General features: G+C 33.6%; 1 protein-coding gene across 14 annotated transcripts in view; it reads left to right on the top strand.

Moving 5' to 3' along the window:
* The window catches only part of Stau2 (staufen double-stranded RNA binding protein 2), a 311,629-nt gene that overhangs the window by 106,507 nt on the left and 185,116 nt on the right, over positions 1-20,006 (top strand). For all 14 annotated transcript variants that reach the window (XM_076835703.1, XM_076835702.1, XM_076835711.1 and 11 more), the window contains 3 exons: positions 6,817-6,973; positions 8,408-8,515; positions 12,172-12,384. In XM_076835703.1, the coding sequence (XP_076691818.1) occupies positions 6,817-6,973; positions 8,408-8,515; positions 12,172-12,384 (478 nt within the window). The remainder of the gene's footprint in view (positions 1-6,816; positions 6,974-8,407; positions 8,516-12,171; positions 12,385-20,006) is intronic.

The following is a 20,006-nucleotide window of genomic DNA, read 5'->3' as shown; positions in this document are numbered from 1 at the left end:
ATGTCATTTATAACCTTTCACTTCAGAACACTGTACCCTGGTTTTTAGTGCATGTCTTTTTGAATTTTACCCCCCCAGGCATTTAAAACATAGTTACAGTGATTGAACAGATAGAATCTTAAACATTTTTGAAACTTAATTTTAGCTAACCTGTGAATCTGTTTTCATCATTCCTAATATTTGAAATTCCTTAAGAATTAATGCTGAGATCCCATAAAAGATATATTTTCAAAATTTATAGATGTGAAGAGAGAAAGAACCAAATATCTAGACATATTATATACATACAAGTTTGAAATTGTGCCAAGGACTACTTTATAGCTTTATGATAAAACTTGTTATTTTTCTGTAGCAAGAGAAAAAATTTGACTTAGCAGTGCCAAGGAGTGTACAGAGAATCAAAATAATCAACATGTCATTTGAAATCCTAAGTTTTGGCTTTTAGAATTCTTTAATAATAGATTCTGCAAACATTTTACAGATAAGTAAACTGAGATAGAAAGGTTAAGTAACATTTCTGTGTTCAGTCAGTGTTAGAAATAAACACAGAATCCAAAACGTCTTCCTATTAGATCAGAAGATAGCATTTTCATATATTTTAGGACATAAACCTGTAGAGGAGATATGAACATTTAAGCTGTATTGAGATTTATGAGTCATGCTATCAAATAAAACGAGGTAATTATTTTTCAATTTTTAAAAGTTTCAGTGTTATATGGAATATGTCTTTCTCACCTTGTAAAAGTGATACTTAAGAAAGTGGAGATTTTGAAGAAGAAACAGTCACAAGATGATAGGAAGGACAAAGGGATTTTAGTTTTGTTTAGAAAGATAATACAAAGTGAGTTGAGAAACAGGGCATTAAATGGAGTAAAATTAGGGAAGATGGTAAGGATATATTGTATAGAATGTTGTTACAACAAACAAATATAAATAAGTATAAAATTTCCCTTTCACTTAAAAAATAAGACTATATAAGGAATGTGAAGTATTAACTCAAAGCATTAAAATATACATCTTTTTTTAATTGTTATATTGTCTTGAAGATAGACCAAATATGAAGACTTTTGGGGGGTCTAAAGAAAAGAAGGAAAGCATTTTATGTTTAGTTTTGTTTATTTTTTATTTTTTTGAAAGGCTTTCAGTAGATAAAGAGCAAGGTAGCATGGTTAAAAGGCTTTGTAAGTAGTCTTTGTAAATTTGGACTGTTAAGCAGTGTGGCACATAGTGCCCTTCATTCTGACTTTTCACTCTGTAGCTCTCAGTTGAGTCTGTTTGGGGCTTGACATGCTTAGAGACATAGGCATTCATTAACATACCTCTGAAGTTCACTGGTGGACCTTTGTTTAGAACTCTTGTATTAGATTCTCTGGCCAGCCAAGGAGATAGCCAGTTTAATAAATGTAAAAGATTTGGGGGAAATTCTTAAGAGTTTCTTGAATCTCTGAAATTAGTTGCATTTGATTCCCAACACCTCTGTAGAGATTTCTTACTTTGCAAGGTGACCTTGGGGCCTCTCTTGTCTCACTAGATGGCTGTGAGGATTAAATCAGAAAGAAATATGAAAGATCTAACCATTATGCTATTAGGAATACATGTGGCCCCCATTTGAATAGCGTTTGAAGCAATTGCCCATTCACCTAATCTTGTGGGATGTGATGCTAACCTGGAGCAGTAGCTCTCAGATTGTTGGTGTGCACAGTCACCAGCAATTTAAGATTCTCATTCTATTCCCAAGGACTCTAATTAAGCATATCAGGGTTGGAGCACAGAAATCTGCATTTTTAACCAGCACTAAAGATGATTCTGATGAAATGGGATCATACTTTGGAGGCTGTGGAGAGGAAAAACCATTTGACCCTTAAATAATCTGGAAGAGGTTTCCAAGGGTCATTTTTGGATTGTAGGCACTATGGAGATCTAAACATTGACTATAAAATTCTAATTGAGAATAATCATTCAAAAATAGCTGTGTCCAAGTAGTTTAAATACATGCTGATTTGTAGGAATAGGAAATCACTTATTATTATTAAGTACCAACTTCAAGTTAAAAAATAAAAATAGAAGAAAGAACTCCATTACATAGAGCATATCAACTTTAGAGCTAATAAATTTTGGTGTTTCTTTAACAAAGGAAATAAATATTTAGACACAAGGTCCTAGCACATCTGTGTGATGAAGCATTTGAAATCCTAGCTTTTATAATCCAATCTGGATACCATTAATCAGGGTGCTCTGGTTAATCTTAATTGTCATGATGCAGTGAGGAGATGTGATGTGTAAGGTATTCAAGCCATGTGGGGTATATTATTAAGAATCACTGTTAAGAGGATAAAATGAAACTGGAATGAAACAAGTCAGGCGTCTGGTCTTGGTATTTCCTGTTGTTAGTGCTAGAATATTTTACTTTTTTAATGTCAAAAATACAACATGCTTAATTTTCCCTCTGATATTTATATGATATAATTTATATGTACATATATATCAACATGCACATACATATGCATAGAGCCATATTTGATGACCAAAAGGGAAGAGGCCCCAAGGGCTCTTTAATGTGCAATTAATATTTTGGTCAGAAAATCAGCAGATTGTTTCAGTATGGTTGTATGTTATGACATCATATTCCAGTAAAGTTATAATGAACAGAAATTTTGTTTGTCTCTGTGGCAAACCCAAATGAGTTTTGTAATTGTCAGCAGGCCTTAGTGATTATAGTGGCGCCCACTCCCTCTACGATAGTTAAACGTCTGTTAGCATTCTTATTGTGGACCTCTATTTTCAGAAGTTTATAATTAATTGTAAATATTTGCTCTGTGGTGAAAGATCAGATCAGGAGTAAATTTATGATTTCAAGTTGTCTGTTTTAAGGTTTTGTAGAACCAGTTAAAATATGCATAAAATTTTGTGAAGATGGGAAAACTGAACTTTGTGGGATATAAAGATAATTTCCAATCTTAATATTAGCCTGTCTAGATTTCTGTATTAAAGGGATCTAAAATAAAATAGGTTATAGGAATTTGTGTATATTGGTACCCTATTTAGTTATTGTAATCAAAAGAACAAAGCAGATTGTGGTTTTTAAATGCTTTTTAGTCTTTGGACATTAAAAATACTTTTACTTTCATTGAATTTTTTCTTCCTTTAATTGTTTTATATTTGCTAATTAAAAAGTGAGAACATAGGACTTGATAATAAAATATATTTAAAATACTTTATCTTAAGTTAGTAGAGAACTGTACATCAAGAAAATTGATTTTAAGAGTTTAAAATAGGAACTTTTTCTTTTTTGTTGCTCTGGATTTCTCCATTCCATTTGACACTATTGATTATCCCTTTCTCTGACATTATGTTGTGATTTCTTTTCTAACTCTGACTTTCTTTCATCTCCTTCACTGCCATCTATTGTTTCTCCTGCACTTTGATCATAGACATCAATCAGATCACAGCCTAAGGCTCTTTTTTGGTTCCTTTACACTTACTCTTTCCAGGTGTTTATCCACTGGCCTGGTTTCAATTATTGCCTCACTAATCTGCATCTTCAGTACCAATCTACATTTCTAGTCTTTTACCTTCATTAAATGTTCATTGATTAATTCCATCTGCCCAATGAATTTTTATACTATTGGCTCTATCCATTTATCCCAGCTTGACTATAGAACACCACTACATGGATGTTTAGTAATTATTTAAGACATAATAGAATCTTGGGTTTGGAATGCAGCTCACTGATAGAGTAATAGCTGTAAGACTCAGGGTTTGATTCTTAGTTTTGTAAAACAGCAACAAAAAATACTATGGCCTCAATTGGGCTTCTCTTTACTTGGAAGCAAACTTTTTTTTCTTTTTTGAGAGAGAGAATTTTTTTAATATTTATTTTTTAGTTTTTGGCAGATACAACATCTTTGTTTGTATGTGGTGCTGATGATCGAACCCGGGCCGCACGCATGCCAGGCGAGCGCACTACCGCTTGAGCCACATCCCCAGCCTGGAAGCAAACATTTTACAACATTAATTTTTGACTTTTCAACATTGTCAGTCCATCCAAATTAATCCTATTTATTTTCTGAACTGTTCAATTCAAAGGTCATATTTCCCAATCATTACATTTCTTAGCCTGTGTTTGTCACTAGATACAATCAATCTCTCCTTCCAACTTTCCCCTCCCATTTAGCTTTCAGTAAGGGCACTATGCTTCCTTGGTCTCCCTCTTATCACTCTCTCCAGCAGAATTCTCATTGTATTAAAGTTTTAAATACCATCTATGTATTGATGATTTCCACATTTTATTTCAACATTAGATCTCTTTCCTAGAGCCCAGGCTCATAAATCTGATTGTTCACTTGATATCTCCTCTTGTATGTCTAATAGTTCTAATAATTTAATGTTTCTGAAATAGAGCTACTGATACTCAGTCTCAGTAAATCCATTCCTTTGTGTCTCAATGGACAGGTCATGTTTTATTTTTATTTCATATTCCATATCTAGTCCTTAGGTAAACCCGTTTAGGCTTTTAAAATTCATCCAGAATCCAGTGACTTTTCATCACATCCACTGCTGTACCTACTTCTGATCACTATCACTTTTCCCTGGATTATCTCAGCAGCCTCCTATTAGACCTCCATGCTTCTCCTTTTTTCCCCTTCAGTCTGTCCTCAACATATTAGATGATTCTTCCAAAATAAAAGTCAGATTATGTTACTTATTTCTGTTCAGAATAGCTAAGTATTTCACTCATGGTGAAAGTCAGAACCTTAAAAGAATTTCTAGGGAAGGCCCTGTGCAATCTGCCACTTCTGATTTCCTAGCTTTCCTTCCTTCACTCCCTAAATTCTAGCCAGACATGCCTCTTTTGAGTGATTTAAATGTGCATGGCACATTTCTGCTTCATGGCTTTGTGCTTGGTGTTCTGTCTGCTTGATGCAGTATCCCAGATACCTTCATGGTTTGCTTCCTCATTCATTTCAAGTCTTGACAATGTCATTAGTTTCTTGATGAAACCTTCCTTGACAACCCTATCTAAAAATTCACCTCCCAACATTTTTGAACCCTTTCTGCTTTTTCTTTCATTATCTCTAACATTCTAGATATTCTACATATTTATCTTATTTATTGCCTGTTTTCTCCACTATAATATTTTGGTTCATTGTCATAGTCCCCTGTCATGTGGAGCATACTCCATAAATAATTGTTGAATTAATGTGTTGTATTGCAAATATTCCTATTTTTTTCTTAATTTCTTCTAGAGTTATTCTTCTTTTAGTCTCCTTTATCCCCTCCTATCTGTATTATTGCAGCTTTCCAGTTATACTCTGTTAACTCAGTCATATTAAACACAAAATTACTAAAACTTTTCACTTTAAATATACTTTGTTATCTTTCCCCCTATGAATTAGCATAAACTCTGCTCCCTATCACTAATCACCAGAGAAATGCAAATCAAAATCACATTGGGATCCTATTTTATCCCAGTTAGAAGGGCTGCTATCAAAAAGACAAAAATTAACAAATGTTGATGAGGATATAGAGAAAGAAAAACTCTCATACATTGTTGGTGGGAATGTAAATTAGTAAAGCCATATAGAAAACATTATGAAGTTTCCTCAAAAAAACTAGAAGTAGAACTACCATATGATCCAACAATCCCACTACAGGATATATACAAAAAGAATTGAAAACAGTATGTTAGACAGCTGCACTTTCCATGCTTATTGCAGTAGTATTCCCAGTAGCCAAGATTTGGATCAATCAAGGTGTCCATTGATGGATGTATGGATAAAGAAAACATGGTATGTGCATACAATAGAATATTTTCAGCCATAAAAAGGATGAAATTCTTCATATGCAGCAACATAGATGGAACTAGAAGACATTATATTAAGTGAAATAAGTCAGGCAGAATGAAAAATACTATATGTAAGAACATATAAGTAAGACTTATATATGGAAACTAAAAACTTTGATCTTGAAGAAGTGCAGAGAATAGAATAGTAGTTACTCAATCTGGGAAAGGATGTTAGAAATGGAGGAATGGAGATCAGATGGCTAATGAGGTTCAGTTGGATAGGATAAATAACTTCTAATGTTCTATATAGGGTCACTGTGGTTGACAATAATTAATTGAATATTTCAAAATAGGGAGAATTTTGAATGTTCCCAGTGCAAAGAAATGATACCTGCCTGAGGCGATGCATATTCCAGTTACCTTGATCTGATCTTTACACATTGTGTACATGGATGAAATGTCAAGTGCACCCCCATAAACATACATAGTAACTATGTATCATTTAAAAATTGAAATTGGCATAACTCTCTTTTCTTCCTTACATTGACTTTGATCTCATTACTTTGTATCATATTAAATTCATCTCTGCTTCCACATTAGTGATTAAAACTGCCTTCTGCTAAAAGCACATTAATCATCATGTTGTCTCTTAAATGGCTCATCTGTCTCCAGAGTCTGTTATAGCTCCCCATCCTCAGCACCAAACCATTCTGTTCTCTTCTGCAAAATCTGACTGAAGATATGCCAGGAAATCCTCTGTGATGTAACTAAATAATTTTTCTGTATTCATTTATGTTTATTGTTGTACTCTACATATGTTTTCCATGGAGAGTAGTATACATTTATCTTTAGATGTATTGACACACCTTTTATCTTTTTATGTACATTCATAGGGTTAAATTTTATTGGAGCTAGTAACAGGATATAGTACATTTGTATCATTGGTAACATTTTTGATAAAGCAAATCTTATTAATGATTATAGAATAGTTTTATTGAACTAACATTAATTGTTTCATTTTCTTATTTTAGGTATCATTGCCCAATGCCTAAGATCTTTTATGTTCAGCTAACGGTAGGAAATAATGAGTTTTTTGGTGAAGGAAAGACTCGACAAGCTGCAAGGCACAATGCTGCAATGAAAGCCCTTCAAGCACTGCAGAATGAACCTATTCCAGAAAAGTCTCAGGTGTGGTGCTGCTGCATGTGGCTGTCTGTCTTACACTTCCCCAGTGAGATTATTGATCAGAAAAATAAATATACTTTGTAAATATCAGTGGTAAAGAACACTAGGATAATAATCTGCTGAGATTTGTTTCTCAGATTACTTGTCTTGCTACATGAGTCTTACCTGTGCCTGCCAGTGTGACCTAATTCACCTCTTAGGTGGCTCAGAATTTTGGGATGTCTGTATAAGGATGCGAGATGACATTCATTTGCCTTGCATTTAATGCTGCATTTATTGAGCATAGATTACAGAGTGTTAATATAGAACCAAGAGATATAAAATGGAGATCTTTATGGATCCTTAAGTCTTTATTTTAGTTTTAAATTTTTTATTTTTATATTTTTAATTATATTTTTTAGTTGCAGATGGACACAATACCTTTATTTTATTTGTTTTTATTTTTATGTGGTCCTGGGGATTGAACCCAGTGCCCTTACGCATGCTAGGCAAGCCACAATCCCAACTAAGTCTTACTTTATTTTATAAGTGAGGATATTGAGGCTACTCTTGAGTAATTTCATCCATTTTTATAGTTTTAGCCTATTTATCCAAGGGCCTCGAAATAGTATTTGTAGCTCAGGCATATCCTATAATATATTTACCTTCTTATTGGACTTCTGCATTTAGTTATTTCAAAACCTATAGTTTGGCATCTATAGACACTTACTTTCCCAAAATCTGTTGGTTCTCCTTGTTTGAGATTTGTTTTAATGGCAGACTTTGGTCTTTTTCTGCTTGTGTACTTTTATCATAAATCTTTGTCTGTTTTTCCATTAGGTTATAAGCTTATTGACTCTCTCTTTCTCTCTAATACTTCTACTGTGCTCAGCACATATGAGACCCTCTAGAATTATGTGTTAAATAAGTGAATACATTAATTGGTGCCAGTGCCAGATGCAGAGCTCCTATGTCCTGGTTTGCATCCTTTGTTCTTTCTATAACTTAGTGTTTTCATAGGTCACATTTGAACTATTACGGACTCATGTAGGAGCAAGGTGTGAGGGATGGTGGGTAGGGAGCTCTCAAATAAGAGAATTGGTTCTAGGAAGATGGGATAAATTCTGAAAGTAGTATATGGTTGTGTAAAAGATTTCCAAACTCAGCATTAAATGTTTCTATGTAAAGTTAAAAACAAAACAAAACAAAACAAAAAACCCACACAAAACTCCCTGAAAACCAAGTATGTAAAGCCTCACAGCAAAACCTTGACTATTGTAGTCAGACAGAAATTCATTTGGATACAGTCCAGAGTTTGTTATTTTTTGTTGTATTTTAGCAAGGCTCTCTTGATTGTGGAACATACACACCCCCCCCCACACACACATATACACACATGTATAAAGATTGTTGTAAAATTAATATTCAATGTTATTCTATTTTTTTTTTGTGATTTAGAATGGTGAATCAGGAAAGGAAATGGATGATGATAAGGATGCAAATAAATCTGAGATCAGCTTAGTATTTGAAATTGCTCTGAAGAGAAATATGCCTGTCAGTTTTGAGGTATGTACTCATAGAGATCTTTCAATTTTTTTTCCTGTTATGGTTATTTAAAATAAGCAAACAAATAAAATTAACTGGTGTAGTAGAATCCTGTAAGAGTTAATATGCTTCCTTAAGTTCAAATTCACTAGCTTGAAATAACCTGGGCCCTGGGGAAAATAGAAATTTTGATAATATCATAGATTCCTGCTGATCTTTTTGTTCTTTTATATTAAGATCTTTGTATACGTGACATTTTAATTTTCATCATCACATCTATATTCTGGATACAAGATAATTTGTAATACCTTTTAGGATTTGGTGTTTTAAATAAGAAAAAAATAATACTAATTTGATTCTATTTAATTCAAGTTAATAGTCAAGTTAATTTTTAGTGACACGATTATGTTACTATACAGCTTTTTAAAAATTGTGTGGAGGCTAAAATATGTTTGACTTTTGGGTGGGAGGGTTTGCTGGGGATTGAATCCAGGGTCTCAGCATGCTGAGCATATGCTCTACAACTGAGCTACATCCCCAGCCCCCAAAGTATGTTCAGCCTTAAATTAAAAAATAATCAAGAAATAAGGAAACTGCTTTCTAAAACTGAATGAATACATCATAAATATTTTTTTAATATTTATTTTTTAGGTGTAGTTAGACACAACGCATTATTTATTTATTTATTTATTTATTTATTTATTTGGTGCTGAGGATTGAACCCAGGGCCCCGCACGTGCTAGGTGAGCGCTCTACCGCTGAGCCACAACCCCAGCCCAATCATAAATATTTTTATTAGTGCAAGAATTAAAACCAAGAATCAATAAATGGGATGGAATCAAACTAAAAAGTTTCTTCTCAGCAAAAGAAACAATCTGTGAGGTGAATAGAGAGCCTACATCTTGGGAGCAAATCTTTACCCCTCACACATCAGGTAGAGCACTGATCTCTAGGGTATATAAAGAACTCAAAAAGCTAAGCACCAAAAACAAAAAAAAAACAAAAACAAAAAACCCCAAACAACAAACAAACAAACAAAAAACCCCAAAAAAACCCCCAAATAACCCAATCAACAAATGGGCCAAGGACCTGAGCAGACACTTCTCAGAAGAGGACATATAATCCATCAATAAATATATGAAAAAATGTTCATCATCTCTAGCAATACTACTCTAAGATATCATCCTACTCCAGTCAGAATGGCAGCTATTATGAAGACAACAATAAAAATTGGCGAGGATGTGGGGGGAAAAGGTACACTCATACACTGCTGGTGGGACTGCAAATTGGTGCAGCCAATATGGAAAGCAGTATGGAGATTCCTTGAAAATCAAATGGAACCAACATTTGACCCAGCTATCCCTCTCCTCGGACTATACCCAAAGAACTTAAAAACAGAATTCTACAGGGACACAGCCACATCAATGTTTATGCAGCAGAATTCACAATAGCTAAACTGTGGAGCCAACCTAGATGCCCTTCAGTAGAGGAGTGGATTAAAAAAAAAATGTGGCATATATACACAATGGAATATTACTCAGCAATAAAAGAGAATAAAATCATGGCATTTGTAGGTAAATGGATGGCATTGGAGAGATAATGCTAAGTAAAGTTAACCAATCCCAAAAAAAACAAATGCCAAATGTTTTCTCTGATATAAGGAAGCTGACTCATAGTGGGGTAGGGAAGGGGGGAGCATGGGAGGAATAGATGAATTCTAAGTAGATGAATTCTAGAGGGAAAGGGAGGGGGCAGGGATGGTGGAGTGTGATGGAAATCATTATCCAAAGTACATGTATGAAGACACGAATTGGGTGTCAACATACTTTATACACAGAGAAATGAAAAATTGTGGTATTTATGTGTAATAAGAATTGTAATGAAAAAAAACAAAGTACATGTATAAAGACATGAATTGGTGTGAATTTACTTTATATACAAAGATATGAAAAATTATGCTCTATATGTGTAATAAGAATTGTAATGCCTTCCTCTGTTGTGTATTTTAAAAAATAAAATCAAGGGCTGGGGATGTGGCTCAAGGGGTAGCGCGTTTGCCTGGCATGCGCATGGCCCTGGTTTCGATCCTCAGCACCACGTACAAATAAAGATGTTGTGTCCGCCAAAACCCCAAAAATTATATATTAAAAAAATTCTCTCTCTCTCTTTTAAAAAAAATAAAATCAATAAAAAAGAAACTAAAAAAAGAGGAAACTTAAAAATTATTATTTTAATACCTCATTATGAAGACATCACTGATTTTGCAGCTCATGACTGAAAAGTGGGCAAGAACCATGAAATAAGCTGAAATAGTTGTGGAGAACTTTTCTTAAAATTGTGCAACATCCTTTTACTAGACAGCTTTCATATTGTACTTGTTGGTAGGATCATCTGAACTGGACTGAGAAATAGTAGTGCTTCTTGTACACAGTTCTGACAAGTTGAGTTATCTGATTTCTTAGCCTGAAGCAGAGTAAAAGCAGTAATATGAGGAGGGCAGAGAGAGAGAGTATACTTGGGGTCTTATTAGTCCCAGCAAGAAATGATAGGGAAAATATAAGATACTTATAAAAAGTAATCAGAATATACAAAAATTATTGGTGTGTAGGATCATTTAAAAGACTAGTAAATAGGAACAGACAGTTTTATAAGTCCTTACAAGTTGTTGAGTATATTATAGTATAGAATACTTGATGTTCATAATGATGCTCTTATTTGGTTAAATATTCAGTATTTTCTAGTTTACGAACATAGTTAAGTTCGTAAAACATGCCTTTTTTAAATTGAGAAGGATGTTCATCAGAGTAAACTGTTGGCATTTAAACTAGTGAACTTAAATTACTTGGACACTATGAATAAATTTCTTATTCCTAATTATGTTGTATTATGGAGATGTTATGTTGTTTTCTTCCCTTCTCCTAATTGGTATCCAATATTAGAAGACAAAATTTCAATGTAATATATATCTTCTATATGTCAGAATTTCAAAGAGACTAAAGTTTTGAATACTCAGGGTTTGGAAGGCCTCTTCCCCCCCAAAAGCTGATATAGTATAAAAGTAAGAACAGGACTAAGTAGGGTTTAGGAACATGTACAGATGACAGATTCATAATTCATTACTCTAGAAAGCTAGATATTATTGCATATCGGTGTATCTTTTTAAGATCATGTCAGAAAAGTAAATATCCCTTGCTGTAAAACAGCCATTGAGGTCTCTGTCAAGAAGTTAAGGTAAGATGCTTCACAGGTTATAGATTACAATAAGACATCGTCTTTGTTCTTGAGTAACTTACCCTGACAGATGAGAAGATTGGTATGTACACAATTATGTACAAATTGTGTCTAGATGGCTTATCTAATATTGTATCCAATTTATTTGGCATGTTTTATATTCTTAATTTTGTGTTTTGTAAGACATGGGGAAATAGTGATTAAAACAATTTTGTCTATGAATGTATTTGTTTAGATTTCTTTTACTTCAATTCAGGAAGAATCAGCTATGTCATAAATGAGTACTACTGGTATCATATTTCATCATAGCTTTCTTAAATACTACAATTTTATTGTAGTTATGAATATCAATTATTATTATGATAAGAATATCAATAAGTATTTGTGCTGAAAGAATATATCTTAAGTGCCTATATATTATTTAATATTTTGCTTATATTCAATAGGTTATTAAAGAAAGTGGACCACCACATATGAAGAGCTTTGTTACTCGGGTATCAGTAGGAGAGTTCTCTGCAGAAGGAGAGGGAAATAGCAAAAAACTCTCTAAGAAGCGTGCTGCAACCACTGTCTTACAGGAGCTTAAAAAACTTCCACCTCTTCCCGTAGTGGAAAAGCCAAAACTATTTTTTAAAAAACGCCCTAAAACAATAGTAAAGGTAAGTGTATGCTTGTGAACATTAATCAGTTTTACCAAATAAGTAGTCACATGCTGCATGTTATTTAAGTCAGTGTTGGACTATATGTATGATAGTGGTCCCATAAGATCATAATGGAACAGAAAAATTCCTATTGCCTAATGTTTGTATCATACTTTTCTATGTTTAGATATGTTTAAATATACATATACTTATCACTGTGTTACAGTATTTAGTAAGTAACATTCTGTATTGGTTGTAGGCTGGGAGCAATGGGCTATACCATATAGCCTTAGCGTATAGTAGGCTACACCATCAAAATTTGCATGAGTATATGCTGTGATGTAAGCAATCACCTAATGATGCATTTTTCAGAATGCTTATCACAAGTGATACATTACCATAGCACAGTGACTATAGACAAAAGTTTTTCTTAATGTGGATCCCTGTACATATAGATTATATATAATCCTGAGATCAGGATAGGACATATAACTATAAATTAATGACAGTTCTTTTTTGCTTTTTAAACACCTGTATATTTGTTCATCAAAATGATGATGATGATGATGATGATGATGATACCTTAGATATTTTATAGCACTTTTATGGTTTAAAAAGTGCTTTCCAATTTATATCTCTTTTAGTATAATTTTCATTATGACCATGTAAAGTAGATGATGATATCCCTCATTTTACAAAAAGGTTTTCAAAACATGTTCAAAGAAGTTGCTCATTTTTATTCAGCTATCATGTGGAACAGCCTGAACTGTTCTGTCTAATCCAATGTTATTTAGGCCACAACACCACCATATAGTAATGTGTTAGAATGTCATGAAATAGTAACAGTATATAAGGTAACAGCCATATGAATAAAACCAGCAAGAATGACAACAGCAGCAAGTATAAGTTATAAAGCACTCTATGTACCAGACTTTGTCCCAGAGCTTTGTGTGCTTATCACATTTAATCCTCATAGCAGCCCTGTGAAGTTGATGTTGTTGTTTTGTTTCCATTCACTTAGGTATATATACTTGCCAAAGAAGAATACAGAACATACCCCTTTTTAAGACTTTGAGACTTATTACTTTTTTTGGATCCTACATTATTTACATTAAAAAGGAAAACAGGCAAAGTTTAAAGGAATCAGCACTGAGCGCAGAACAGTGCCCCTGAATACTCAGTGTGTGTGACATGAATGGAGCTAGAGTTCTGTGTTTCTAAAGTCTTTAGTTGTCTGCATTTCAATTGCCATTTTAGCCTCACTTGTTTAGCAGATTTCTGATTAGACTCTACAAATTAAGGATTGCAGATAAGAGATATAGTTAATCCTGTTGAATTTCCTTTGTTTAAATTGTACAGTGGCATAACTTAGATATTTTTATGGGTTTAATGCTGTAGTTAATTGCTTTATTTAAAAATACATATCTATATATATGCATAAATAACTACATATACTTATTTTTTATTAAATTTAAATTTGTTTTAATTATACATGACAGTAGAACACATTTATGCACTTTGATGTACATAAATGGGATATAATTTCTCATTTTTCTGAGTGTACATGTTGCAGAATCATATTGGTCATGTAGTCACATATATACACAAAGTAATAATGTCTGTTTCATTTTACTATTTTTTCTATCCCCTCTTCCCCCCACCTTCATTTTCATCTACCTAATCTAACACTATTCTTCTCTAGTGCCCCCCACCTTATTGTGAATTAGCATCTACATATTAGGGAAAAATACATATTTTTAATGAATACTGGCTTATTTGACTTAGAAGTTGTAGGTTATGCATTCACTGAAATAGTATTCTACATTAGAACTGAGGTAGACAAAAAATAAAGGATTCACTCATCATGAGTCATATTGGTTCTGAAGAATACTGGCATTCACTCATATGCTGTAAGGGAGGAGGGTATAGCTAGTAAGAGCATGAGCTTTGGAGTCAATTTTGAGTATGATTCCCTGTGACGGGAATAAGTCACTTAACTTTTCTAATGGTATATTTCTTCCTTATAAATTGGCAATAGTAATTATTCTTGCTTGTCAAATTGTTGTCTCAAAGCAATGCACAAAATGCAGTAAGTATATATTAAGTATATATTGCTAATAATAATAATGCAAGAAATAATTATGCATGGGCTCTGTCTTCCCATCGAGGAGATCCATGGAATAGGGTAGAAGAGAGAGTGGCTGCGGAGTCACTATTCAAGATCTCCAAAGACCAAGCAGGAAGCAGGTCTGATTTTATTGCACAGTTACCATGTATACATACTCAGGCAGTAGCTAAGCAGATTACAGGTAGCCACCAATGCAATTCTGCTAACTGCCCTTGCAGCAACCTATTGAGGAGTGGGCAGTGAAGCAAGCATAGACTCTGCAACACAAGGCCTCATGCCCAGGGTTGTGCCTGCTGGGTAGGCCGCCTGCCGCTCACACACCTAGCACAAGGGGAGTGGCCTGCTACATATGCCATGTATGCAATACTGCATACACTTGTCCCTACATAATTACGCAATAAACATCAACTATTAGCATTTTGTGTCTAATAACTGTATGTGAATTTATCCATGATATATATTTGTAAAGCCTTCAATATAAAAAAAGTGTAGCTTTTCTATAATGGAAAGATAGTGCTTTACATTAACATGAAGTACAAAACTTGTTACAATGATTTCCACTTATTCTATTAAATTAAATCTAATCTTAATATATTAAGAATTTGAAGCTGTTGGGCTATAAAAAAATCTATATATTTCTAAAGTGTAGGGTGTAAATCTAATTCTTGTTCCAAGTTTAGCTGTTAAAAACAAGATTATTGTTAAAATTTAATCTCCCAGAGGCAAAGGATGGGAGAATCATTTTAAATTCTTAAAATTATTTGCTACTGCTTCTATAAACACATTATTCTGGAACTTCCTCCTATCTATCATTCATATTTCTGCTTAAACTTGACTTCTTCAGGGAACCCTTCTCTGATCCTCCTCCACTCCTAGACTTGGTTACCCCCCTGCATTTTTCCTTATATACATCACACTTGAAATTACTTGTGCTGTGTCTGTCTTATGTAAAATAAATCCTTTAGCTAGCCTCTGAAATGTAATTTTTATTTTATTTTATTTTTTTTTTTGAGAAAACAACATGCATATAATGATTTGGACTCTGTAGAATTTTAAGTATAATTGCTGATAAATGGGTCAGTTTGGAACAGAATCTCAACTTTTAGCATTTTTCTCACTTCTTTTTCTGTCTTATACATCATACGGTTCCTTATGTTCAATAGAAGTAGAGAAAATATATGAGGTGATTTGCTTTGATTTTATTTAAAATAATAGAACTATCACACTGTCTCATCATCTTCTTGATCATTCTGTGGTGTAGCTGTTATACCCATCTTAGAGATGAGGCCATTTGTGTTACCCCAAATCCTGTAGCAGAGTCAGATTTCAGATCCTGTTGTGTCTGACTTTAGTGTCCATTTGAAACTTGTTAATTGTGATCTCCTTTTGGATTTTAAATTTATTCTATGGAGTTATGCTGTTAACATGTACAGCTTCTCTGATGGTGTCTTTGGGTTTTATCCTTTCTTCAATACAGTTCTTTTCCACAAGATGAAACTTTAAAGAAGGCTTTCCAATGCTGGACATAAAATTTTCTGGATATATCAGACTGTTCTTTCTGGTTTGTAGAATCTAAGACTTGTTATCTCAGGAATAACTTAATTGTCAAATGTACTGTTAATTAATTTCAATCAAAGAAATAAATCATTTCTTTCTTAGTATTCTCAGGATTCCTTCTTTATCTCAATTGGATTTATGCATATGGTCTTTGTCATTGGAATCCATATCTACAACAATTTGTTTGATACTTTAAGACATTCTTATAAGAGTCAAAAAGGAAAATACAACATTACCATTGGGAATGCATGTTTGTTTATTTGAGTATCTTCATGTGCTAGGCATACTTCTAGTGCCAGACTCAAAGCTTTTCTTTACCTTTTTTCTGGGATTGCAATCTTATACTTTCCAATTATTGTTTGTATTTGTCTTTTCCCATCATCCCTCCTTCACCCCTTTTATAATTTGTTCAAATTTTATTTAGAATGTGAGTAGAAGTAGAAAAGTACTTTATCAAAAGCTGAAAGTCTCTTTTGTTCTCTCGTCTCCCTCTCCACCTAATCCTTGTGATGGTAGTTTTTGCTCTTTTTCCTCTTCTTCTTTCCCTAGACTGCTCTTTTACTTCCAGGGGTTCAAGTCAGTCTTTAGATAGATGATTTACAAGCACTCTTCTGCACTCTACACTGTGTATTAGGCACCATTGCTTAATATTTCACAGGCATCTGAGACTCTGTGTCCCAAACTCTTCTTGTTTCCTTCTAACGTCTTTCTCTACCAGCATTCCTTATCTTAGTGACTGCCACCACCATCCAAATCTGCTGAAACTGAAAGCTAGAAGTCACTTTAACTTCTTTATTACCCTTTATATCCAATAAATCATCAAGTCCTATTGATTCTATCATCTAAATATGTCTTTATTGGGTTCTTTCTGTCTATCCCTTCTGGTCAAATTCACGATGATCTCTTGCCTGAACTACTACAGTCAGTTTTATTTTATTTTGTTTGGTACTGGGGATTAAACCCAGGATTTCTTTCCCACTGAGTTACATCACCAGCCTTTTTAATATTTTATTTAGAGACAGGGTCTTGCTAAGTTACTTCAGGGCCTTGCTAAGTTGCTGAGGCTGGCTTTGAACTTACTTCACAATCCTCCTGCCTCAGGCTTCTGAGTCCCTGGGATTATAGGCATGGCTACTGCACCTGGCTGCACTCAGGTTTTAACTGCTTTCTTACAAGTACTCTGGATACAAAATGATTTTTAATCATGTCATGCCTCTGCTTATTAGAGCTTTTCATTTCTCTTTGGATAAATTCCAGAATACTAAACATAGTTTAAAAGAGGCTGAAGGAACTGACCTGCAGGCTGTACCTGAAGCACCATGTGGACATTATCAAGACCCTGAGTGTCAGTATTTTATCAGAAAGAGCTAAGACTATACAGTGTCTCTTACGTAAGATTACTGTAACATGTAATCTGTAATATAGTGATTGTCTTTGTCTCTACTACCTGTTTAAGAAGAAATTTTCACTGGTGGAAGTAAAGCTTCAGCCATATGATATATGCAGACCTTCATTTTTTGAAAAACATAAAGAAACTTCATATGGTAAAAGAATACTTGCTTTATAAAGAATTTTTGTTTTTAAATCATAATACATGCAAAAATCTACTTATAAACTTGTATATAAGTTGAAAAGCATGCTAATTAAATATGAGTAAGACCTACTGCCCCCTTTGAGTATAGAGCATAGAACTTAAATATAGCATATAGAAAGAACTTGAATAGGTTTAGACTCTCTGTATCTTTCTTTTCTATCACATGCTCAATGCCACCTCCCTCAGACAATCATTATTAGTTTGTATGTATTTTTTTATAGTTTTGAAATGTTTCTTTTTCTAATATATATGCATATTTATGCATAGTGTAATATACATGTTTAAAGTGCACTTTTTTCAATATGTTTTGATACATATACACACTTGCAAAGCCTTGACCACAATCAAGACACTAAATTGAGATTGGATACACTGGTTGAGATAGGAGGATTGTGAAATCAAAGCCAGCCTTAGCAAAAGTGAGGTGCTAAGCAACTCAGTGAGACCCTGTCTTTAAATAAAATACAAAATAGGGCTGCAGATGTGGCTTAATGTTTGAGTGCCCCTGAATTCAATCCTTGGTACCTCCCCTCTCCAGAAATAGATACTGAATTCATAAATTGTTCCCAAAAGTTTCCTCAGGCTTCTTGGTAATCCTTCACTCTCAGTTCCCAAGAAACCATTCCTTTTTTCTGCCTTCTTTCACCAAGCATGATTATTTTGAGATTTATCCATGTTGTTTCATATATCAATCATTGGTTCTATTTTATGGCTGAGTAGTACAGTATTTCATGGTATGGATACATGACCATTTGTTTATCCTTTTACTTGTTGGATATTTGAGATGTTTCTAGTTTTTGGTTGTTGTACATAAAACCAGTATGAACATTTGTATAGAAATCATCTATGACCATATGCTTTCATTTCTCTTGGTTAAATACTTATAAGTGGAATGGCTTAGTCATTTTGTAAGTGTATACCAACTTTTTAAGAAACGGCCAGTTATTTGTCAAAGTACTACCACTCCACTGTCTCATTTTGTCATCAGCCTTGTCTGAGAATTCCAGTTGCTCTACATCTTTGCTAAAACTTAATAAAACTAGCCTTTAAAATTTCAGGTATTCAAATACCTGTGTTATTGGTATCTCACTATAGTTTTAATTTACATTTCCCCAGTGATTCATGATAGAATCTTTTTATGTGCTTAAGGCATACGAGGCTTGATAAAGTATTCAGATCTTTTGTCTACTTAAAAAAATTTCTTGCTCATTTAAAAGAATAATTATATATGAGAGGCCTTTCTTTTCTCTTCTCTTCTCTTCTCTTCTCTTCTCTTCTCTTCTCTTCTCTTCTCTTCTCTTCTTTTCTTTCGGATTGAACTCATTGGCACTGGACACGTGAGCCACATCCCCAGCCCTATTTTGTATTTTGCTTAGAGACAGGGTCTCACTGAGTTGCTTAATGCCTCACTATTGCTTAGGCTAGCTTTGAACTCCTTATCCTCCTGTCTCAGCTTCCTGAGCTGCTGGGATTACAGTGTGCCACCAGGCCTGGCAGAAATTGTTAATTTTGAAGATGTCTAATGTATTATTATTTACAAATGTGATTTTGGCATTGTATCTAAGAAATTGTCACCTAACCAGACCACAAAATTTTTGCTTATATTCTGGAAATTTTGGAGTTTTAAAAATTATGCTAATGTTATATGTAACATTTTGAGTTAATCATTTTTATAAATGGCATGAGATATATATTGAAGTTCCTTGATTTTTGCCTGTAAATTGTCCTAGCACCACTGGTTGACAAGACCAACTTATTTTCTGAAAATAAGTTGACTGTGTGTGTGTGTGTGTGTGTGTGTGTGTGTGTGTGTATTTCCAGATGCTAATTCTGTTCATTGATTTCTTTATATATTTTTATGCCAATACTGCACATACTGTGTTGAATACTATAGTTTTATAATCTTGAAATCAGGCACTCTGAATCTTAGGTTGTTTTGGTTATTTGTCCTTTGTAGTTTCACACAAATTTTAGTATTGGCTTATGAATTTTAAATTTTTTAAAAAGTCTACTGGGTAACATGATGAGACCCCATCTTAAAAAAAAAAAAGTTTATATTACTTCCCATTCTCACCAGTTGGTGCTGTTAGACTTTAATTTTTGATAAACTGGGTGGGTGGAGGGATGAACTAGTATCTCACTGTAGTTTTAATATGCATTTTTCAAGTTCTAATGAAGTTATCTTTTCATATATGTTTTTTTGTGTGTGTGAAATATCTGTCATCTTTTTGCCCATTTCCCTTTTATATTGTCTTTTTCTTAATACCACTTAGGAGTTTTTAAAAACACAATTTGAATACTGGAGATTTCTTGTTAAGTTATATGTGTGTTGCAAACATCTCTTCCCAGTCCATGGCTTAT

Source organism: Callospermophilus lateralis, chromosome 16 (assembly GCF_048772815.1).
Source record: "Callospermophilus lateralis isolate mCalLat2 chromosome 16, mCalLat2.hap1, whole genome shotgun sequence".
In the NCBI taxonomy this organism is placed as follows: Eukaryota; Metazoa; Chordata; class Mammalia; order Rodentia; family Sciuridae; genus Callospermophilus; species Callospermophilus lateralis.
The sequence above is the reverse complement of the archived record's forward strand: the minus strand, read 5'-3'. Positions and strand labels throughout refer to the sequence as shown.